The following is a 19,458-nucleotide window of genomic DNA, read 5'->3' on the forward strand; positions in this document are numbered from 1 at the left end:
TAGTTTTTTTGGGTTTTAATACAAATTGAAGATTTGGTTGTTTTTTTTCTTTGTACAATTTAAATACTGCATATAAATTACTTTACATAATAGACCAATATTTTTTAGGGTTTTTCTTTTATTGACAGGCAGAGCTGTGTGCAAATAATTTAGAGAAATGGGAAACAGTGAAACAGCTCATTGATGACTATTGGAGGACAATAAGGGAGAGAAGGGTTAAGCAAGTTCAAGGATGGCCTCAATGTATCCAATGTTTGCCATCCTAAATGGTAAGAACACTGCATATTTCAGACAACATTAGGTAACATGTGATTCTCCATCTGTTGTTGAACTGCAACTTCTGTTGTGCTGGAAGTTGTGGTCTGACAAACAGTTGGTTAACCACACATTTTCTCCCCATGGCACAGTCCATCAGCTTAGAACAGAAGCAAGCTTAGTATATATGGCCTGTGATCTTCCTTCTCAGTGTATACGACATTGTAAAAGTACATAGCAACTGGAGGGGGGGGGGGGGGGGGGGTAATACTAAGAATGCAATCCCATTTCCATTTTCCAGTCTCTGTCCTGCCTCGTGCAATCTGAGCAAAGGAAACAGCTTTGTACAAAAATAGGAATATATTTATATATATTTATAAAAATACAAAATAAACTACATTAAATAAGGTGACAAAATACATCCAGTGAGTTCAAGAGGGGCTTTGTATTTCCCCTACCTTTCCCTCTACCCCTGAAAACCAACACTTAATATTTGGACAAAATTCGGTAGTTAGTGGTTTTAAACTTGTTGCAGCCAAGGAAGCAGATTTCAGTGTCTGTTAGGTGATATCCAGTGAGGGGTAGCAGGTAGAGATGGGGTACAGTTTTTTATTGTCTCTATAAAGCACCAGCGCCAAGTCCGGCAATTGAAGCATGCGGTCAGAATGAGTCCAAGGACCCCATAGGGGTCAAACTTCTTTCTCTGTGTATCCTGGAAAAATAAAGAGAGTATATTTAAGTTTATTTAAAGTATATTGAAGAGCTACCATTATGATACATTTCGCACTATAAACTTTTTATTACAGGTTGAGTATCCCATATCCAAATATTCCGAAATACGGAATATTCTGAAATACGGAACATTTTCAGTGACAGTGAGATAGTGAAACCTTTGTTTTCTGATGGCTCAATGTACACAAACTTTGTACACAAAGTTATTAAACATATTGTATTATAAGACCTTCAGGCTGTGTGTACAAGGTGTATATGAAACATAAATGAATTGTGTGTATGTACACACATTTTGTTTAATGCAAAAAGTTATTAAAAATATTGGCTAAAATTACCTTCAGGCTGTGTGTATAAGGTGTATATGAAACATAAATGCATTCTGTGCTTAGACTTGGGTCCCATCGCCATGATATCTCATTATGGTATGCAATAATTCCAAAATACGGAAAAATCCGATATCCAAAATACTTCTGGTCCCAAGCGTTTTGGATAAGGGATACTCAACCTGTATTAGCCTTTATTTACAGTGCATCCGGAAAGTATTCAGAGCTTCACTTTTTCCACATTTTGTTGTTACAGCCTTATTCCAAAATTAAATAAATTCATTTTTCCCCTCAAAATTCTAGACAAAATACCCCATAATGACTACGTGAAAAAAGTTTTTTTTAGATTTTTGCAAAATTTATTAAAAATAAAAAACTAAGAAATCACATGTACATAAGTATTCACAGCCTTTGCCATGAAGCTCAAAATTGAGCTCAGGTGCATCCTGTTTCCACTAATCATCCTTGAGATGTTCCTACAGCTTAATTTGGAGTCCACCTGTGGTAAATTCAGTTGATTGGACATGATTTGGAAAGGCACACCCCTGTCTATATAAGGTCCCACACTTGATAGTACATGTCTGAGCACAAACCAAGCATGAAGTCAAAGGAATTGTCTGTAGAGCTCTGAGGCAGGATTGTCTCAAGGCACAAATCTATGAAGGGTACAGAAAAATATCTGCTGCTTTGACGGTCCCAATGAGCACAGTGGCCTCCATCATCCATAAATGGAAGAAGTTTGGAACCACCAGGACTCTTCCTCGAGCTGGCTGGCCGTCTAAACTGAGCAATCAGGGGAGAAGTGCCCTAGTCAGGGAGATGACCAAGAACCTGATGGTCACTCTGTGAGAGCTACAGCATTACTCTGTGGAGAAAGTAGAACCTTCCAGAAGGACAACTATCTCTACAGCAATTCACCAATCAGGCCTGTATGGTAGCGTGGCCAGATGGAAGCCACTCGTTAGTAAAAAGCACATGGCAGCCCATATGGAGTTTGCTAAAATGCACCTGAAGGACTCTCAGACCATGAGAAACAAAATGCTCTGGTCTGATGAGACAAAGATTGAACTCTTTGGTGTGAATGCCAGGTGTCATGTTTGGCGGAAACCAGGCACTGCTCATCACCAGGCCAATACCATCCCTACAGTGAAGCATGGTGGTGGCAGCATCATGCTGTGGGAATGTTTTTCAGTGGCAGGAACTGGGAGATAGAGGGAAAGATGAATGCAGCAATGTACAGAGACATCCTGGATGAAAACCTGCTCCAGAGCGCTCTTGACCTCAGACTGAGGTGACGGTTCATCTTTCAGCAGGATAACGACCCTGGCACACAGCCAAGATATCAAAGGAGTAGCTTCAGGACAACTCTGTGAATGTCCTTGAGTGGCCCAGCCAGAGCCCAGACTTGAATCCGACTGAACATCTCTGGAGAGATCTGAAAGTGGCTGTGCACCGACGCTTCCCATCCAACCTGATGGAGCTTGATAGGTGCCCAAAGATAGGTGTGCCAAGCTTGGGGCATCATATTCAAAAAGACTTGAGGCTGTAATTGCTGCCAAAGGTGCGTCAACAAAGTATTGAGCAAAGGCTGTGAATACTAATGTACATGTGATTTCTTAGTTTTTTATTTTTAATAAATTTGCAAAAGTCTCAAAAAAACTTTTTTAACATTGTCATTATGGGGTATTGTGTGTAGAATTTTGAGGAAAAAATGAATTTATTCCATTTTGGAATAAAGCTGTAACATTACAAAATGTGGAAAAAGTGAAGAGCTGTGAATACTTTCCGAATGCACTGTATATGGTGCCACAAGGGTTCCGCAGTGTCTAATAAAGTACATAAACAAATTAACAGCACTAGAAAACAGTGACAAATAGTAAAAGACAATGCAGGACAGGTACATGGTAAAATAAACATTATTGCATCAGTTGACATAACACTGAAATAAGCATCAGGGTGGCAGAAACTGAGGGTTAGATGCCATTGTAGGGAATATGGAGTAGAAGATAGTCTAAGTACAACCCCTTCTCCACTGCCTTCAAAAGCCTAGGTTTATGTACATGAACCCGGGTATTTGCTTAGGGGAAAAAGCTCCTTAAAAAAAAAAAACCTGTGTCCAGTTACCTAGGAATCCAACCCACGTAGCTTGCAGGGTTGAACATGGGTAGGACAGTAAAGTGGTAGCCCTGTTCATCTGACCCAGGACCCATTTACAGCACAGTGATTGTTTCAAAATTAAAAGATCTGAATGGTGTCTATAGAGGAGGCATTTGATATGCTAGCTGCCGTGATCCCAGTGGTCAGCATACCGGCGCCGGGATCCTGACAGCCGGCATACCGACATCTATTCTCCCTCTTGGATGGCCACGACACCCCTGGAGGGAGAATAAATAGCGTACCGGGCCCGCAAGAGTCTCTTTTGCGCTCGCTCTGCTGCCGGCATGGTAGTTGGAGAGAGTGTTGGGATCAATGGTAAGTTTTCTTAAGAATTGGGGAGACAAGGGCATTCTTCAATGCAGAGTGGACAGTGTCTGATGAGAGGGAGAGATTGTGGAGGTGGGCAACTGGAAATAAGCAGGAGGAGAGGTGTAGCAGAGGAGGAGGGAGGGGATAGGGATGGGCCCAAATGAGGGCCATGACTTAATCTCCAGATAAAGGAGAAAAAGAAGTCAGAGTTGGAAATATAAGTCAGATTTATGCCATCAGGATAGTTTAAAATCCATGACATCATATCTATTGTTTACTTCAAGTGAACATGTTAAAACCCTCATTATTATTTTGTTACACCAATTCATATTGTAAACAAATCACAAATTGAACACATAGGAAAACAAACATTTGGGTAATTAGAGCTAATATATATACCACCTGTGCATATGTGACCGTGGCTTAATCTGTACATTTTTTTAAATTATCCGGAAGACAGTCCCATTTCATGATGTTAATTATCTGAGCGTATAGTCAAAATAATAATTAACAGGCAAGCAGATGAGACCCCAGATTTAAAACTACTTTTTAGAGAAATCTGAGAATACATGCTGCTTGTGTAGCTTAAATGCTCAGTTTTCAGCATTTAATACTGGAGCTTGGCCCATCTGCATAGACACAGAAAGGTGAAAACATTACTTTAATTACTTTGATTACTTTAATAATATTACTATCTGGCTATTTCAAAGTTGAAGACTAATGGTAGCTTATTTTGATAAATATAAAAGATATAACTTTCCCAAGATTTGACTATGGGTCAAATAAAGGTGCATACACTATACTTGGACATTCGTAGATAACTTCATTTTATACATATTTTCAAGGATTGGTAATTCATTCCAATGTACTTCCATTAGTGCCTGTGGCATTCCCTCGGGCAGCTTTAGGGATTAATTGAATGTGTTCATTATTGGGAGCATTTTATAATCTCTCACCTGCTCAGTGGCAGATATCGAGAACCATTTCCACATACACTACGTGGCCAGGAGATCTCTCTGCTCCTTCTTGCTGGGAAGATGTTTGAACTTTCTATTTTTCCTCTTTAAATGCCGGGGTAGAGGCTCCTCTTTCCGAGTGACAGGGGGTGGAGGTGGCGTAGTTACAGTTACATCTGTAAAAAACAACCAGCAAAGAGTCACGGGGGATGCAAGAGAATGTCAAAATATGAGAAAGATGAATGTATAAAGACAGCACAGGACACAAAGACAAACAGGAAAACTACCTGCAACCCTCCTGTGTTCATGGTGATGGTGCTGACTTCTTACAGACAGGGGACTGACAGACTGACAGCTGCATTCCACATGGTCTTCTAGAGGAATAGGGACAAGTATAGTTGTCTTCTTAGATCGCTGTATCACAATTTTCTTCACCTGTATCAGAGAAATAGAATAAGTTTAAGGATACAAAGATAAAACATTCGTAAAAGTGTTAATATATTTTCAAAAGTAAGCAGTTCACTGCTTAGCTACAAAGCCTAAGCAGTGAGGATCTGACCGTGCTAAACCACTTCTAAATTATCAATATTTTGTTACCAGACAAAACATTTACCTCATTCACTCAGTACAAATTTTAATCTTGTGAAAAAACCCAAAAACAATAAACTTGAAACAAGCTGTGTTTTACATGCCGCTAGAGGTTCACATATTACCTCTACAATAGACATACTGTGCATGAAGCACATCTTTCCATCGCTCCCAGTACATATTCCATCACTCAAATGTTCAGCTAGGAATTTTCCATACAAAACATTCAACTTTTCCAAAGCAGAATCATTTCCTGGAAAGTGCCCCCAACAGTGGGGATACATTAACAGCACTGCGAGAGAAAATCCCCACACTGTAAAAATGTAGCAGTCAGTAACAACGTGTATCCTAATACTGCTTGCTTTACTATTTGAATAACGAAAAGTTGGATATTGTTTTTAATGTGCTCTAAGTACTAGATGCTTCTTTTTATGGTTCCAAAGTTGTGCTTATAAAACTAAGCAGCTCAGCTAATTAGTGTACTTTACTCTGTGAGCACACCTGGCAGCTTGTCAAATATAACAATACTTTAATTTTATGGAAATCAGGGAAAAGGGATGTTGCATTGCAGGTGGGATATTTTCAATGAGATTTTCCAGTGCTTGTGCATGTTTTGAATAAATGTAGGGAATAATTTACAGGTGATGTAATAAATTAGAAATAATTCATTCTTTATTCATTCTCTAGGCTTGTCCTTTATCTGCTAATGAACTATGGTTACCTGTTGCTATGATTCGGTCTGGCTAAATAGGGTGACCAGATATATGTTACAGCTGTGTAATATAGGGTTGAACAGGAAACAAGAAGAATTGCCCATCTCAATGGCAATGTGTCATCCACAAACTGTTTTTGTACCGTTCCTGAAAAACCCATAACTTTTACTGAATGCCACATTGTGTCATTAATAGACCACTCCGTAACCTAGAACTTATGGCCTGAGCCTTAAACTACCCATGGTATACCCTTTGCAAAAGATCAGGGTTTCTTGTGTTTGAAAGGATTAGTGTAAAACTGATACACAATAGAGAGAAATAAAATAAAATGATATAAGTTATTGTTTGAGCTCCCCATATATAATAATAGGATAGGCCAGGACTACTGGGTCAACAGGAATATGGTACATAAACTCTGAAGTGAACTACCTAATAAAAATAGGAGTTTGGGGCAGGCAACAATTCTGCATTAATGATGAGGATGACACATTTCCGGGGCAGGGTAACAATCTTTGCCTTTTTTAGGTATAGCCAGACTCTCATAATGTTAACAAGGCCTTTTGCTGGTAGGAATATTAGTAGATGATATTCAACAAATGTACATGTAACTGATAGTCAGAGAAGTGTAAGACGGACGAGCTTCCCCAGCGTTACCTCGTACCTGGACGTAGCGAATGCGAGTGCGAACTGGAACACATTTTATGCTCGGCGAGTAGCAACACCCAGAGCACCTCTGCACCTCTACGCATGGCGGCTGAACTAGGAAGTTAGCATTGGTTGGATCCACCAGCTGGCGGGTGATTTCAAACACCTCGGTTCTTGTTTTGCACTGTGCAATCATCGCTACTTCAGCATCTGGGAGAAATAAAATGCTTTAAGTCAGTAACATAATTTCTAAATATAAGAAGACCTGTGAGTATAGAAGACATGGGGAGAGATGTACTAAGCCTTTGAGAGTGATAAAGAGGAGAGCGATAAAGTAACAGCCAATCAGCTCCTAACTGCCATGTTACAGTCTGTGTTTGAAAAATGACAGGAGCTGGTTTATTTTGGTACTTTCTCTCTGTCCATTTTATCTCTCTCTAAGGCTTAGTACATCTGCTTCATAGTCACATAGCACTTAGGGGGTTATTTATAAATGAACATAGATCACTGCATACACAGCCAGATCTGCGTTCATCTCTGCACATGCTGGGGGCCGCCCAGCACGTGTGAGGCCGCCTCCCGATGCATCCGCAATCTAATTGCAGACAAATCAGAACTAAGGTTGACTTCCCAAAGCATACGCAATTTAATTACGAACGCATCGGAACTAAGGTTGACCCCTGGCAGTTGGCAGCCATTTTTTTTTATCGGTGCTGCTGCCCAGAAAACGCAGCCACCCAGACCCCGTTTTCCCGGCACCGCCCCCGCAATGCCTGCCACTGTCAATCACATTGAGGGCGCATCTATCGGGGATGTGACCGCAATGTGTATGGCTGTGCAGCCACTGTGCGCCAGTAGCTCATGTACAGTTTGCCGCCATTACAGACGACGCGGCTGGGTCTGAAAGACCCCCACAGTGATCCACTGTATAAAGTTCTGTGTTGTAAATATAATGAGTAGCTTTTAAAACATGTACAAGTGCAACTATACAATAAGAGTACACTTTGGGATTCAGTAGACAGGTAGGGTGATGACAATCATCATGTTGACATGGTCATAATGTCGATATGATAACATGCTATGCGTTGAGCATTCCAACAATGTTGACAATCAGCAGTGTGGAGATGTGGTAAGTAGTGTGGTAGATCCTAACCCTGCAGCTGCAGCTAATGCTCACTAGCTAATGCTAGCTGCAACCTGTCACTAGATCTGCAAGCTGGTAAACATGACGCTATCTCTAACCAGAACCCTGCTGCCAGCATTTTGCAAAATGTTGACATTTCACGTGTTGAAATTTACTACGTTGACTATTTGCAGATTAAACATCATACCAGTCAACATTGTACCGACCTTATCAATGTCAACTGTGACCATAGACATGCTGACCACTTGCCTACATTTGATATGAGTGGGTATCCAAAAGTTATGTTCTTGTAACTGTAAAATAGTTTTGAGCAGGGAACTCACCTATGCTGCGTATGACCCGGGAGTGGCTGGAATTGCCACCAAGTGGCCTTCGTGTTCCATTTTTAGCTGATTCGTACACATTCTCCTCTTCATCTATTAGGGGAAACACATGTTACATTTCAGTTGTATAATAAAATGTCCATCTACTGTAGAAAGTCATGAATGATCAAGGTCAGATTGGAAAGAAACATTGCATTTTAGAGTAAACAGCAGCTGTGGTTATATGTGATTCTAGCACTTGATATGGTACGGCTCAGTTAGATTTCATTTTCACACTTACAAAGTCACACTTTTCTTTCCTGTAAGTTTCTGAAAAAGTCACTTTGTAGTTAGAGAAATTAGAATCTAAAATTAACTTATCTTGTTTTGCGTAGATAAGACTCGTGCATACTAAACTTATCGGAAGTAGGAGCTTGTACTATACACAGCAACCTATAAAACCTATAATAAAAAATAATATGGGATAGAGCAAAGTTACATTGCCCTAGGCATTGTGCGTTTATATGTCCTACATGTGTTTAACCCACAACCTCTAATTAACACTTCATTCTGCATAAATCTTCCAGGTTGTAAAATATCAAGTATTAAGAAATGACTAAAAAGAAAAAGGTAAGTAAAGTAAATTTAAAGTCTATACCGCATCAACAGTGCTGTTATAGGAGTGTGTAGTATTTCTATGGGGTAATACCCTCTGTTAGTAAGCAATAGTCACTACAATATTTACAGGAAACATACTGAACCTTTATTTTTTGAGGTCAGAGTAGACATGGCCAGCCACAAGAGAGACATGGGGTCCAATTAAGACCTGATCGCGGCTGTGCGGGATGGTGCACCGGCGAACGCAAGGAGATTGACAGGAATAGGGCGTTTGTGGGTGGCAACTGACCATTTTTGAGGCGTGTGCAGGAAAACGCAGGAGGGACCAGGCGTTTGAAGGGAGGGTTTCTGACGTCAGCTCCGACCCCGATCATCACAGCAGCTGAATAAGTCCTGGGCTGTGCAGAGACTGCATAAACTTCTGTTTGTGCAGCTCTTCTTCACATGCGATCGCACCCCTGCACAGCGATTTCCCCCTCCCCCTGTAGGAGATGACTACCTGATCGCAGGGATGCAAAAATCGCACCCTAGCGATCAGGTCTGAATTAGCCCCATGGTCTCATGACAAATGGATTTATCTTGGACAGATCAGTGTGTGCTTTGGGCAGGACGAAGATGTGGTCCCATTTGTTTTAATTTTCCATTCAGGAATTTTGTAATTTAATAGTTCAAAAGAATCCATCTTGAAATTGTTCTCAGAGAATTATTTGATTTGGAAAGACTATTGCCCTTATTTATCAATGAGTGATACATTTAACTGTGAGTGATAAATTGCACCAGCCAATCAGCTCCTAACTTCCATGTCACAGGGTGGGTTTAAAAAATGACAGTTAGGAGCGGATTGGCTGGTAAAATGTATCACTCACAGTGAAATGTATCACTCATTGATAAATAAGGGCATATTTATGCTAAGTATACACGGTTGAGTCACATTATTATGACCACCTCCTACATCTGACATCGGCAGCGCGTAGCCCATGAAGTACATCACGTGTTGCGCACTGGATTGGTGGGTATATAAGGTGTACGATAGGCCGTCTGCACACATATTACTTGTTGCTGATAGGGGTGATATATCATAGTAGCGAAAAGGGATGATTGTCGTCTTTCGAGCCAACAGTGGCAGTATTTCTGAAACAGCGCAGTTTGTGTACTGTTCGTGTGCTGCTATGGTGAAGGTGTATCGTGACTGGACAAATGGCACCATTGCGAATAACCGACATGAAAACTGTGCAGCATCACATGCCATTGATGTGAGAGGTGAAGGACGGCTAAGGAGGTGCGTGAAGGCTGACTGACACACTACAGTGGAGCACTCACTGTCAAGATGTACCTGTGCCAACCTACCAGCACCTTATTGAGTAACTCCCAGCCCGTCTAGCTGCTGTCAGTGCTGCACAAAGCGGTTACTCTGGCTATTATCTGCAGGTCATAATAATGTGACCTGACCGTGTATATAGTACATGCTTCTCGTTTGAAAATAAAATTGGATATTTTCTCCCTAATTTGCTAAATAATAATTTAGGACTCAATGGGCAATTCTTAGTGACCCAGACACAAGCCCATCTCCCATGATGCACAGCGGTTGTCTGACTATTATGACATAACTGGATTACCTACAGCTGCAAGGGTAGTATTTGGCAATCTACAGTTTATTGGGCTAATCAATGATTATAGCAGTGATACAACAGACAAAAAAATTAATTGTATGGATATTACATCATATTTTATTTTTCTTGTTGATAAGAAAAGAACATTTCCTTCTAAAACAGATTCTAATGTTTTATCCTGTTGATACAGAAAACTCTTTGGAGGGGTTTGGGCACTAAAAGAAATGACATCCCCCAAGTTTTTCCCCCCAAAGATTCTGGCTCCAGCGTAGGTGTAACCTGCTGAGATCTTCCATTGTATAACCAAACACCAGCATACATCTCCACTATCTATACAGACACTGTGCATTGTAAACTTAATTAAGTTTATGCTCAAAGGATTTTTGCATATTGTTTTTTTTACTAATTTTCAGTAGGGGTATTCCTGTAGCACAGTTCTCAGCCTGGGGAAAGTGTATGTGTGTGTGTGTGGGGGGGGAGGGGGGGGGGGGGGGCTTGTCATAGGGACTTTATTTGTTATATTGAAGAAATGTCCAGCACGTTGGTATAATGAAAATGTAGAAAGAGTAGTAAATATAACTTAAGTTGATTTATCCAAATCTCATTTTTTTCTATTTTTCTGCATCAGTAATCATTTTATATTTGTCCATTTGTGAAATTAGTTGTTGCTCAGCAAGTTGTTGCTTCCTTTCAGCAAGATCAACATAATGGCCGGGAGATTTTAATTCATTATTAAGCTTGTGTTCTTTACTAAACCCCCTCATTTTGGAATTTGCATCGGCACCTAGCCAACACCTATCTGGTCTACTGTAAGAAGATTACCGTCCCTGAAGAATGTCATTGCATACCAAACTTATGCCAATCAAAAGGAGCAATTCAATTAGCAATTAGCAGCAAAGTGACTGCACTTCAGCCTTTTCTGTGGCACCTCGCGACCACCAATATAGCAGATTTTATTTCTCTTACCCCGTAAGAATCTTCAATTTGGGGTACTGTAATGTGGTGATATGTGCAACTGCCAACTGAATTGCCTGCCGCCCCTCCCACAGTGTTTATTTTATTAAGATTCCAGGGTGCGCTGGTCCTTTTCTCAAAGTATATTTTAGGTGATTTACATTGACAAGCCATTCTGCTTACTAGCCACCCTGGGAAACTTGGAATAAACTTTTAATGGAACTTTTTATTAAACCCATTACATAAAACATGATCATAAAAACGATAGCAAGAGTTTGTATGTCATCGCAACACCTGGCTATAATGGGATTGCCTGCAGCATTGATCTGGTGAATTTGCTAATAAATGTCATTATTTTAGGCAGTAAATATGATGGTAGAGGAGGATATACAGTGCATGCAGAGTAACCATGTACCAAAAGTTAAGTAAACTAATGTTACACACAACAAAATAACCCGAACACTTCTCAATTATATGCCATAAATAGATATTATTTAAGACAAATTACTAGCATTTAGCTGTCACAGTATATCTAAAAAGTCTTATTGTGCGCTGGGAAAGGAATTACATTAGACAATGGCTATTATTTACTGTAGATATAAGGTAACACTTAGAAATCAGTGTTTCCAAAACAGCTGCTTACCACACCCTGTCTGTATGAGAACACACCAAGGGCAAACACTGAACAGGCCAAGAGTCGCTAGGGTCTCAGTACTGACTGAGTTCTGTATGTCACAGATCACAAAATGTCCAGTTGCACCAGGAATTGCAACAACAAACTGGCCCCTTCAGAAGGTTGCAGTGTGTGCCACAGTCCTCCTTGTCCTTTGTTAATAAGTGGCAACAAGTGGCATTTAGGGATGAACTGAGGCTGCATTTGGCATTGTTTCTATCTACTCTCTGAGGTCCTGATTCAGAGGTGGATGCTGTGTCGCTGATGGACGCAGGCCCATGTGTCCTGATAGTTACCTCCGATGTATGCATTATGAATTTGGATGTAGAGGGAGGCAATTTTGGTGGGCCTTCTTGGGGGTTGGCTAACCAGACATGTGTCGTGGTCATGTCTCAGTCAGTTACACAGACTTCGATGGCTACGTTTAGACGGATATTCTGCGTCTCCAAAGTCCAAAGGGCTGGTGCAAGGTTTAATGGTGTATCTTACTACGCAGAGTGGTGGATTAGTGCAGCAGCTGGTGGGAGTCTCTGTATTAATTCCATTGGCTGTGGCATTAGCATAATGACACCGTCATGGCTGCATTAGCATCCACCTCTAAATCAGGCCCTGAACCTACATTTTTGAGGAAATAACGTAAAAGTAGTATAAATACATTTTTAAATGTATATTTTATTACTAAGATGTTCTTTTGGGTTGGTATTGTGTTACCAGCATCCGGGATCCCAGCCGCAGAGTACCGGCGAAGGGGGGGGCAAGCGCAACAAAGCCCCTTGCGGATTCGCTGGCAAGCTGCACTCACCACAGGTTTTATTCCCACTCTATGGGTGTCTCCTGACCGCCGCTCACATAACTACATCCCGTTCTATTACCACATTTTATTATTTGTTCTAGCAAAACTATATTTTCTTTCACAAGTGAATGTTCTGTCATCACTAACGTTAGATGATTTAAAATAACTACAGAAAGCAATAAACTGCATGAGTGCAAACTGCTGATACCCATCCACCTCTGCCATAAAGTGGGCGGGGCTGTGATGCCGCAATTCGCTGTAAATCATGTCACTGTAACCCAGACTCCCTTTTCCTTCATCTGCTTTTTGTTCCCGCACTTATACCATCAACTCCTCCTGCAACATCACAACCAAACCTTTGGGATCGACCACCCTGAGGCTTACTTGGGTCTTATGACTGCTACTCCTGTATGTAAACCCTGTCCCCGTTCTTTTAAGTTTTGTACTGTAAGTCACTTTTTTATTTTATTGTTCATACTGTTTCTGTACTTTGTAAGGCGTTGCCTACTCCTTGTGGTGCTATATAACTAAAGGATAATAATAATAATCCCATTTTTAGCACAAAAGGTATATTCTCCATACACAAGTGCCTTAGAGCATACTAATTGCATTTTATTTCACTCTTCTTATCACGCCAGACATGATATAACAGTTTCACAAAAAACAAAGGCTGGAAAACTGCAACAGCGATAGTAAATAGCATTTGGTAAATTGATGGTCCCCATCTCAATGTGAAATAATATCTGTTTGTATTGGAAGGAAATGATGAGACAGATACAGTAATTAGTTTAAGGGATAGTAATTTTATATGTGATAAGCATGCCCGGCACAAATATAAATTGAGGATTTCGTCAATTTGGTTAATTAGTAAGGCGGGCACAAAGATATAATGCATCTGCCTGTTTCCATGTGAAAGTCTTTGGTTTCATGTCTTCGTACCTTACATCAAAAATACATTTAAAATAAAGACTCAGACAATTTATAAAGCTGAAAAAAGTGCTGTAGTACAAATGCAATGTACTGTACCTCTCACCCATACAGCAGTATTATCAGTGGCACTGCCAGGTTTAACATTAATGCATGTGCCCATGGGCATTAATAGCACAGACAGCTGCTACAGCTGGACGAAGTCTGGAAGTGAGAGGGCGTGTAGTGCGAAGGGGAAGGGGGGGGGGGTTAGTGCGAGGAATTCTTTTCAAGCACAAGCCAGAGTTGGAGACTGGCACAGCAGACAAAGAGGGGAAGTTGTGTCCAGACACAGATAGCAGAGTGCAGGGTCTGACGTGCGCACAAAGACAATAGCAAAGAGGGAGGTCGCAGCAGAGCACAGCAAACTCTAATGTACTGCAAGCACTGTGCTCCTGGCATGAGTTCCTGCACACATGGGTCTGCTCTATGGGTCACACTTATAACCCATGGGCTAAGGTCAAAACTATTTCCCACACTTTCAAATATATTTACAAATACAAGGATTTCAGGTTCGCACATTCCTGTATATTTAAGACATTTGCTGCATATTTTTGCAAATAATTGTAGGCGCCTAGTTCTGAGAAATATTCATGCACTGACATGCAGATAAACACATAATGTATCTACTGACTGAATTATGGCTAATGTCAACATTAGCTGGCTGATGTGTGCCATTTAAAGACTAATGGACATGACTCTACATGGATTTTGCATGTCAATATCTGCACTGAAACCATGATGATTGTACAGTACTTTAAATAATCAGCATGTATTCCCAATGTATTGGAAATGTAGGACCAGGGATAAATAAGGACAGTGTGAGGATGCAATTCTGTAGAGATTTACCTACGGAATCTATCTGCAGCAACCTTCGTATATCTGCCACAGACTTCACAGATCCTGCTGTGAGTTTCTTGTACATCTCCTCTGGAATGGGGTCCCCCTGCCAAAGACACATACATGGACCATTACTTTGATGTAAAAACAGCTGATATTATTATTTATTATTATTATCCTTTATTTATATGGCGCCACAAGGGTTCCGCAGCGCCCAATTACAGAGTACATAAACAAATAATCAAGCAGGAAAACAGCAACTTACAGTTGAGGACAATATAGGACAAGTACAGGGTAAATAAACATAGCAACATCAGCAGATGACACTGGAATAAGTATCAGGTGGCAGAAGACTGCTGGATTTGGTGCAGTTGAATATTATTAAAGTAAGAAAAGGATAAGCACATGAGGGAAGAGAGCCCTGCTCGTGAGAGCTTACATTCTAAAGGGGAGGGGTAGACAGACAGGGGTGACACAGATGGGGTACATAGAGAGCGTGGAACAGAGGGATAGGATGAGATTTGGCTGGGTTTGGTGAAGAAGTGGGTCTTGAGAGCCCGTTTGAAGTTTTGTAGAGAGGTGGAGAGTCTGAGGGGGAGAGGTAGGGAATTCCAGAGAAGTGGTGCAGCACGTGAAAAATCTTGGAGGTAGGAGTGGGAGGAAGTAATCCGTAGGCAGGAGAGTCGGCGTGCATTAGCAGAGCGAAGAGGACGGGTGGGAATGTAAAGGGAGATAAGGTCAGAGATGTAGATGGGAGAGGAGTGGGTGAGGGCTTTGTAAGCAAGTGTGAAAAGCTTGAAATGGATTCTGAAAGGGAAGGGGAGCCAGTGAAGGTCTAGTAAGAGAGGAGAGGTGGACGTAGTGCGTTTGGTGAGGAAGATGAGCTGGGCAGCAGCATTGAGGATAGATTGGAGTGGAGAGAGGTATTTGTCAGGAATGCCAGTTAGGAGAAGATTACAGTAGTCCAGTCTGGAGATGACCAGTGAGTGGATAAGAGTCTTAGTAGCATCCTGGGTCAGAAAGGGTCTGATCCTAGAAATATTTTTTAGATGAAAAACGGCAGGTTTGTGAGAGGTGCTGAATGTGTGGTTTGAAGGACAGGGAGGAGTCAAGGATTACTCCAAGACAGCGCACTTGGGGGCTAGAGGAGATAGTACTGCCATCAATAGATAAGGAGGGAGGGAAGATGATCAGCTCGGTCTTAGACATGTTAAGTTTAAGGAAGCGCTGGGACATCCAGGAAGAGGTAGCAGAGAGACAGTTGGAGATACGAGTGAGGAGAGCAGGGGAGAGGTCTGGAGAGGAAAGATAGATTTGAGTGTCATCAGCATAGAGATGATATTGGAAACCAAAAGAACTAATGAGCTTCCCTAGTGAGGACGTATAGAGAGAGAAGAGAAGAGGACCAAATACAGAACCTTGGGGTACCCCTACAGTTAGTGGAAGTGAGGGGGAGGTAGAGTCATAATAGGAGACAGAGAATGAATGGTCAGAAAGGTAGGAGGACAGCCAAGAAAGGGCAGTGTCACGCAGACCAATGGAGTGAAGGATTTGCAGTAGGAGAAGATGGTCCATAGTGTCAATAGCAGCAGAGAGATCCAGTAGAATAAGTAGAGAGTAGTGTCCCTTAGATTTAGCAGCATGGAGGTCATTGCATACTTTTGTAAGGGCAGTTTCAGTGGAGTGGAGAGGACGGAAGCCAGACTGGAATGTGTCAAGCAGTGAGTGTGAGGAAAGAAAGGAAGTAAGGCGGTTGTAGACAATACGCTCAAGGAGTTTGGAGGCAACAGGGAGGAGAGAGATGGGTCGGTAGTTGGAGAGAGTGTTTGGATCAAGGGTAGGTTTTTTAAGAATAGGAGAGAACCGGCTTCCATACAGACATGTATTACATAAATTGACAAAATAACTGGATACTCTAAAGTTGATATAGCATGATCTACTATACCCAGTCAACATAGATTTTAATCCACAATCTTTCCCAAACAATTCTGTTGCTTTTCAGGGGCTTGTTTAATTCCCTACCTGCCTTAACTTGCTATTGAATCACCTCATGTAGTTGGATGTAAAAATGTCACCCATTAGTTTTCAGTTATCAGCTAGCATCTCCTTGCTAGATGTTTGCACATAGTATATGATGGTGATGTCGTTACTATCCCGGCAGATGGGATCCCGGCGGTACCTTGATGATGACCATGTAGTCAAAGTCCATTTTAAGGCATGTTAATAGGCCCCCATTTTATAGGTGAAACTGGTTCTGGAGCTGGTTTGTTAGTAATTTAAATCCCATATTGTTTTAACTGATGAAGTTGAGAGAGCATGGAAGGCTTATTACTAATACCCCTTTTCCACTAGCTCAAAAAACACGGGTAAATGCACGGGGGCGCGCATTTACCCGTGTTTTTTGCTAGTGGAAAAGGGTAAACCCGGATCAAGTGATCCGGGAATCCTACCCTGGTAGCTAGCCGGGTTGAACACGTGTTCAACCCGGCTAGCTGTCTAGTGTGAACGGGAGCCGTGTCGAGGTGACACGGCTCCCGTTCACAGTGCATAGGGAAGGCGGCGCTGGGAGATCATGTGATCTCCCTGCGCCGCCCCTGCCGTGTCACTAGAAGCGTCACCAACCCGGCATTTGCCGGGTTGTGACTGCTAATGGGAAAGGGACCGAGCACGGGTCGCAGCAGGGGGCAGCTCCCGTGTCAGGCTCCCGGCTGCGACCCGTGCTCGTTAGTGGAAAAGGGGTATAACCTTGGCCCAGTTAGAAAAATTTGATCCAGGTCTCATATCAATGGTTACATCTGGATGTGATACTTTTTGGTGCAGCTGTAACTAATTTTTTTTTGTAAGATAAAAATGTCTCAGAGACATTCCCGGAGCGTAAGCAAGTACTGAATGATGTTGAGGCCTGTGGCTTGTTTTTCGGTCATGCGCTCCCCCCCCCCCCCCTCCCCCTTGTGTGTAATTTCAGTCTAATGCCAATACTCTTGTACTGTCAATACATTTAATATAGTATCATCATAGTTGTGCACAATTTGACACTTGGTTGTTTGGCAGGTGGATCCGTGTATATCGTCTCCAGTGCATTAGAGCCAAATGGGTGTACTGATATGCAGCTTTATAGGCAGTAGTAAAATAAACTTTAATTGGCTGCATCTTTAAAACACAAACCACATTTTTTATTTATCAACCTCATATTTATTAAATGGAGATTGCATAAAGTGAATCAGTTTTAAGAGGGAAAAACTTAATATGATAAATAATAAACTATTTGTTTGCAAACCAAATATCAAGCAAAGACTGTTATAGGCCCTACACACATGCCGATATTCTGAAAGATATGAACGATCTCGTTCATAAATGAACGAGAACTCGTTCATATCTTTCAGTGTGGAGACTCCAGCGATGAACGATGCGCGGCCCCGCGCTCGTTCATCGCTGATCTCCCGTCGGCTGTGCATGCAGGCCAATATGGACGATCTCGTCCATATTTGCCTGCACTTCAATGCAGCCGCGTGACGGGGGGAGTGAAGAAACTTCACTCCCCCCGTCACTGCCCCCCCGCCGCCGGGTTGCTCGTCGGCCGTATCGGCCATCGGTCACCCCGGCGGCGCATCGCCGAGTGTGTAGGGCCCCTTAGTATCTGCTGTTGAAGTTAATAGCAAGTCCATTTATGCTGCATATAAATACAGACCTTGTCAATTTTGGCACACTTCCTATGAAAGCAACTTGTCCATGGAATGTGAACTGATTATATCTTAAATAGGCAAATGCAGGTGGGGGTTTCCAGTTGTCCAGAAACCCCCCATCCCCAGCCTAGCCAGAACATGCAGCATTAGGGACCGATTGGAGCTTCTGTGCAGGCCCAGTGTCTCCAAGTCTATTGTATGTGTTTGTGGGCCTCAGGGACCCTTCACTTTAAAAACGTGGGGTCCTACTCCACTATTTCTGGGTCCAATTACATAATATGGGGGAGGGCAGGCAGCAGTTGGGACAGTGCTAGGGGGTTAGGGGCAGGCAGTGCTGAGGGTAGGGTGGGGGTAAGGGTAAATACCAGCTGGGCCAGTACTGAGGGCAAGTATGGTGTTAGGGGCAGGCAGTGCTGGGGGTAGGGTGGGGGTAAGGGTAAATAGCAGCAGGGCAAGTATGGTGTTAGGGTTAGGAAGTACTGGGGCAGTGCTAGGGATAGGGAGGTGGGAAGAGTAGACAGCAGTTGGGCAGTACTGGAAAACAGAGAACAGATATAAGTGTCTATTTACTAAACTTTGGATAGAGATAAAGTAGAGAGAGAGATAAAGTACCAGCCAATCACTCCCTGTCATTTTTCAAACACAGCCTGTAACTTGGCAGTTAAGAGCTGATTGGCTGATACTTTATCTTTGTCTTTTAGTAAATAGACCCCTAGGTCTTTATTAATTTACACCTTGCATAAACTAAGTACTGTGAACAATGCACTACCTTCAGTTAGACCTGAGGTACTAGCATGGCAGCTCTCTAAGAGACGGGTCACACTGGAGACTAGTGTTTTGCACTGCACAATATTACTCCTCCAGCATTACAGGTATTAGAGAGCACACCATTACCCACACAGGATAACTGACAGTACAGAAGTGCCTCTGTGGGGTGTCCACAGAGGCACTTCTGTACTGTCAGTTATCCTGTGTGGGTTCTGTGTCATTGCACTACGGCAGGACACAGAACCTAGTTTCCAGGCAACATGCATCAACTTTCACCTGGATACATAATTAGGAAAGCTAGTTGCTTTTATTCTCCATATTGTAATATACAAGCATACAAGCATGAGACAAAAGATCTCATGTGGAAAGATAAAGAGCTGAAGAGGATTTGGGTCATAAAGAAGGAGAGATGAGAGCTACAGTATGAAC

The 19,458-nt window shown here is 42.0% G+C and overlaps 1 protein-coding gene across 2 annotated transcripts in view; it reads right to left on the bottom strand.

Annotated features, from left to right (window-relative positions):
* The window catches only part of PDGFB (platelet derived growth factor subunit B), a 25,478-nt gene continuing 6,020 nt past the window's right edge, over nucleotides 1-19,458 (bottom strand). For both annotated transcript variants that reach the window (XM_063940495.1, XM_063940496.1), the window contains exons 2-7: nucleotides 14,588-14,684; nucleotides 8,146-8,238; nucleotides 6,695-6,888; nucleotides 5,020-5,167; nucleotides 4,733-4,908; nucleotides 1-967 (exon numbers count right to left, since the gene is read on the bottom strand). In XM_063940495.1, the coding sequence (XP_063796565.1) occupies nucleotides 4,772-4,908; nucleotides 5,020-5,167; nucleotides 6,695-6,888; nucleotides 8,146-8,238; nucleotides 14,588-14,684 (669 nt within the window). In that variant the 3' untranslated portion in view covers nucleotides 1-967; nucleotides 4,733-4,771. The remainder of the gene's footprint in view (nucleotides 968-4,732; nucleotides 4,909-5,019; nucleotides 5,168-6,694; nucleotides 6,889-8,145; nucleotides 8,239-14,587; nucleotides 14,685-19,458) is intronic.

This window comes from Pseudophryne corroboree, chromosome 9, assembly GCF_028390025.1.
Source record: "Pseudophryne corroboree isolate aPseCor3 chromosome 9, aPseCor3.hap2, whole genome shotgun sequence".
Taxonomy (NCBI): Eukaryota; Metazoa; Chordata; class Amphibia; order Anura; family Myobatrachidae; genus Pseudophryne; species Pseudophryne corroboree.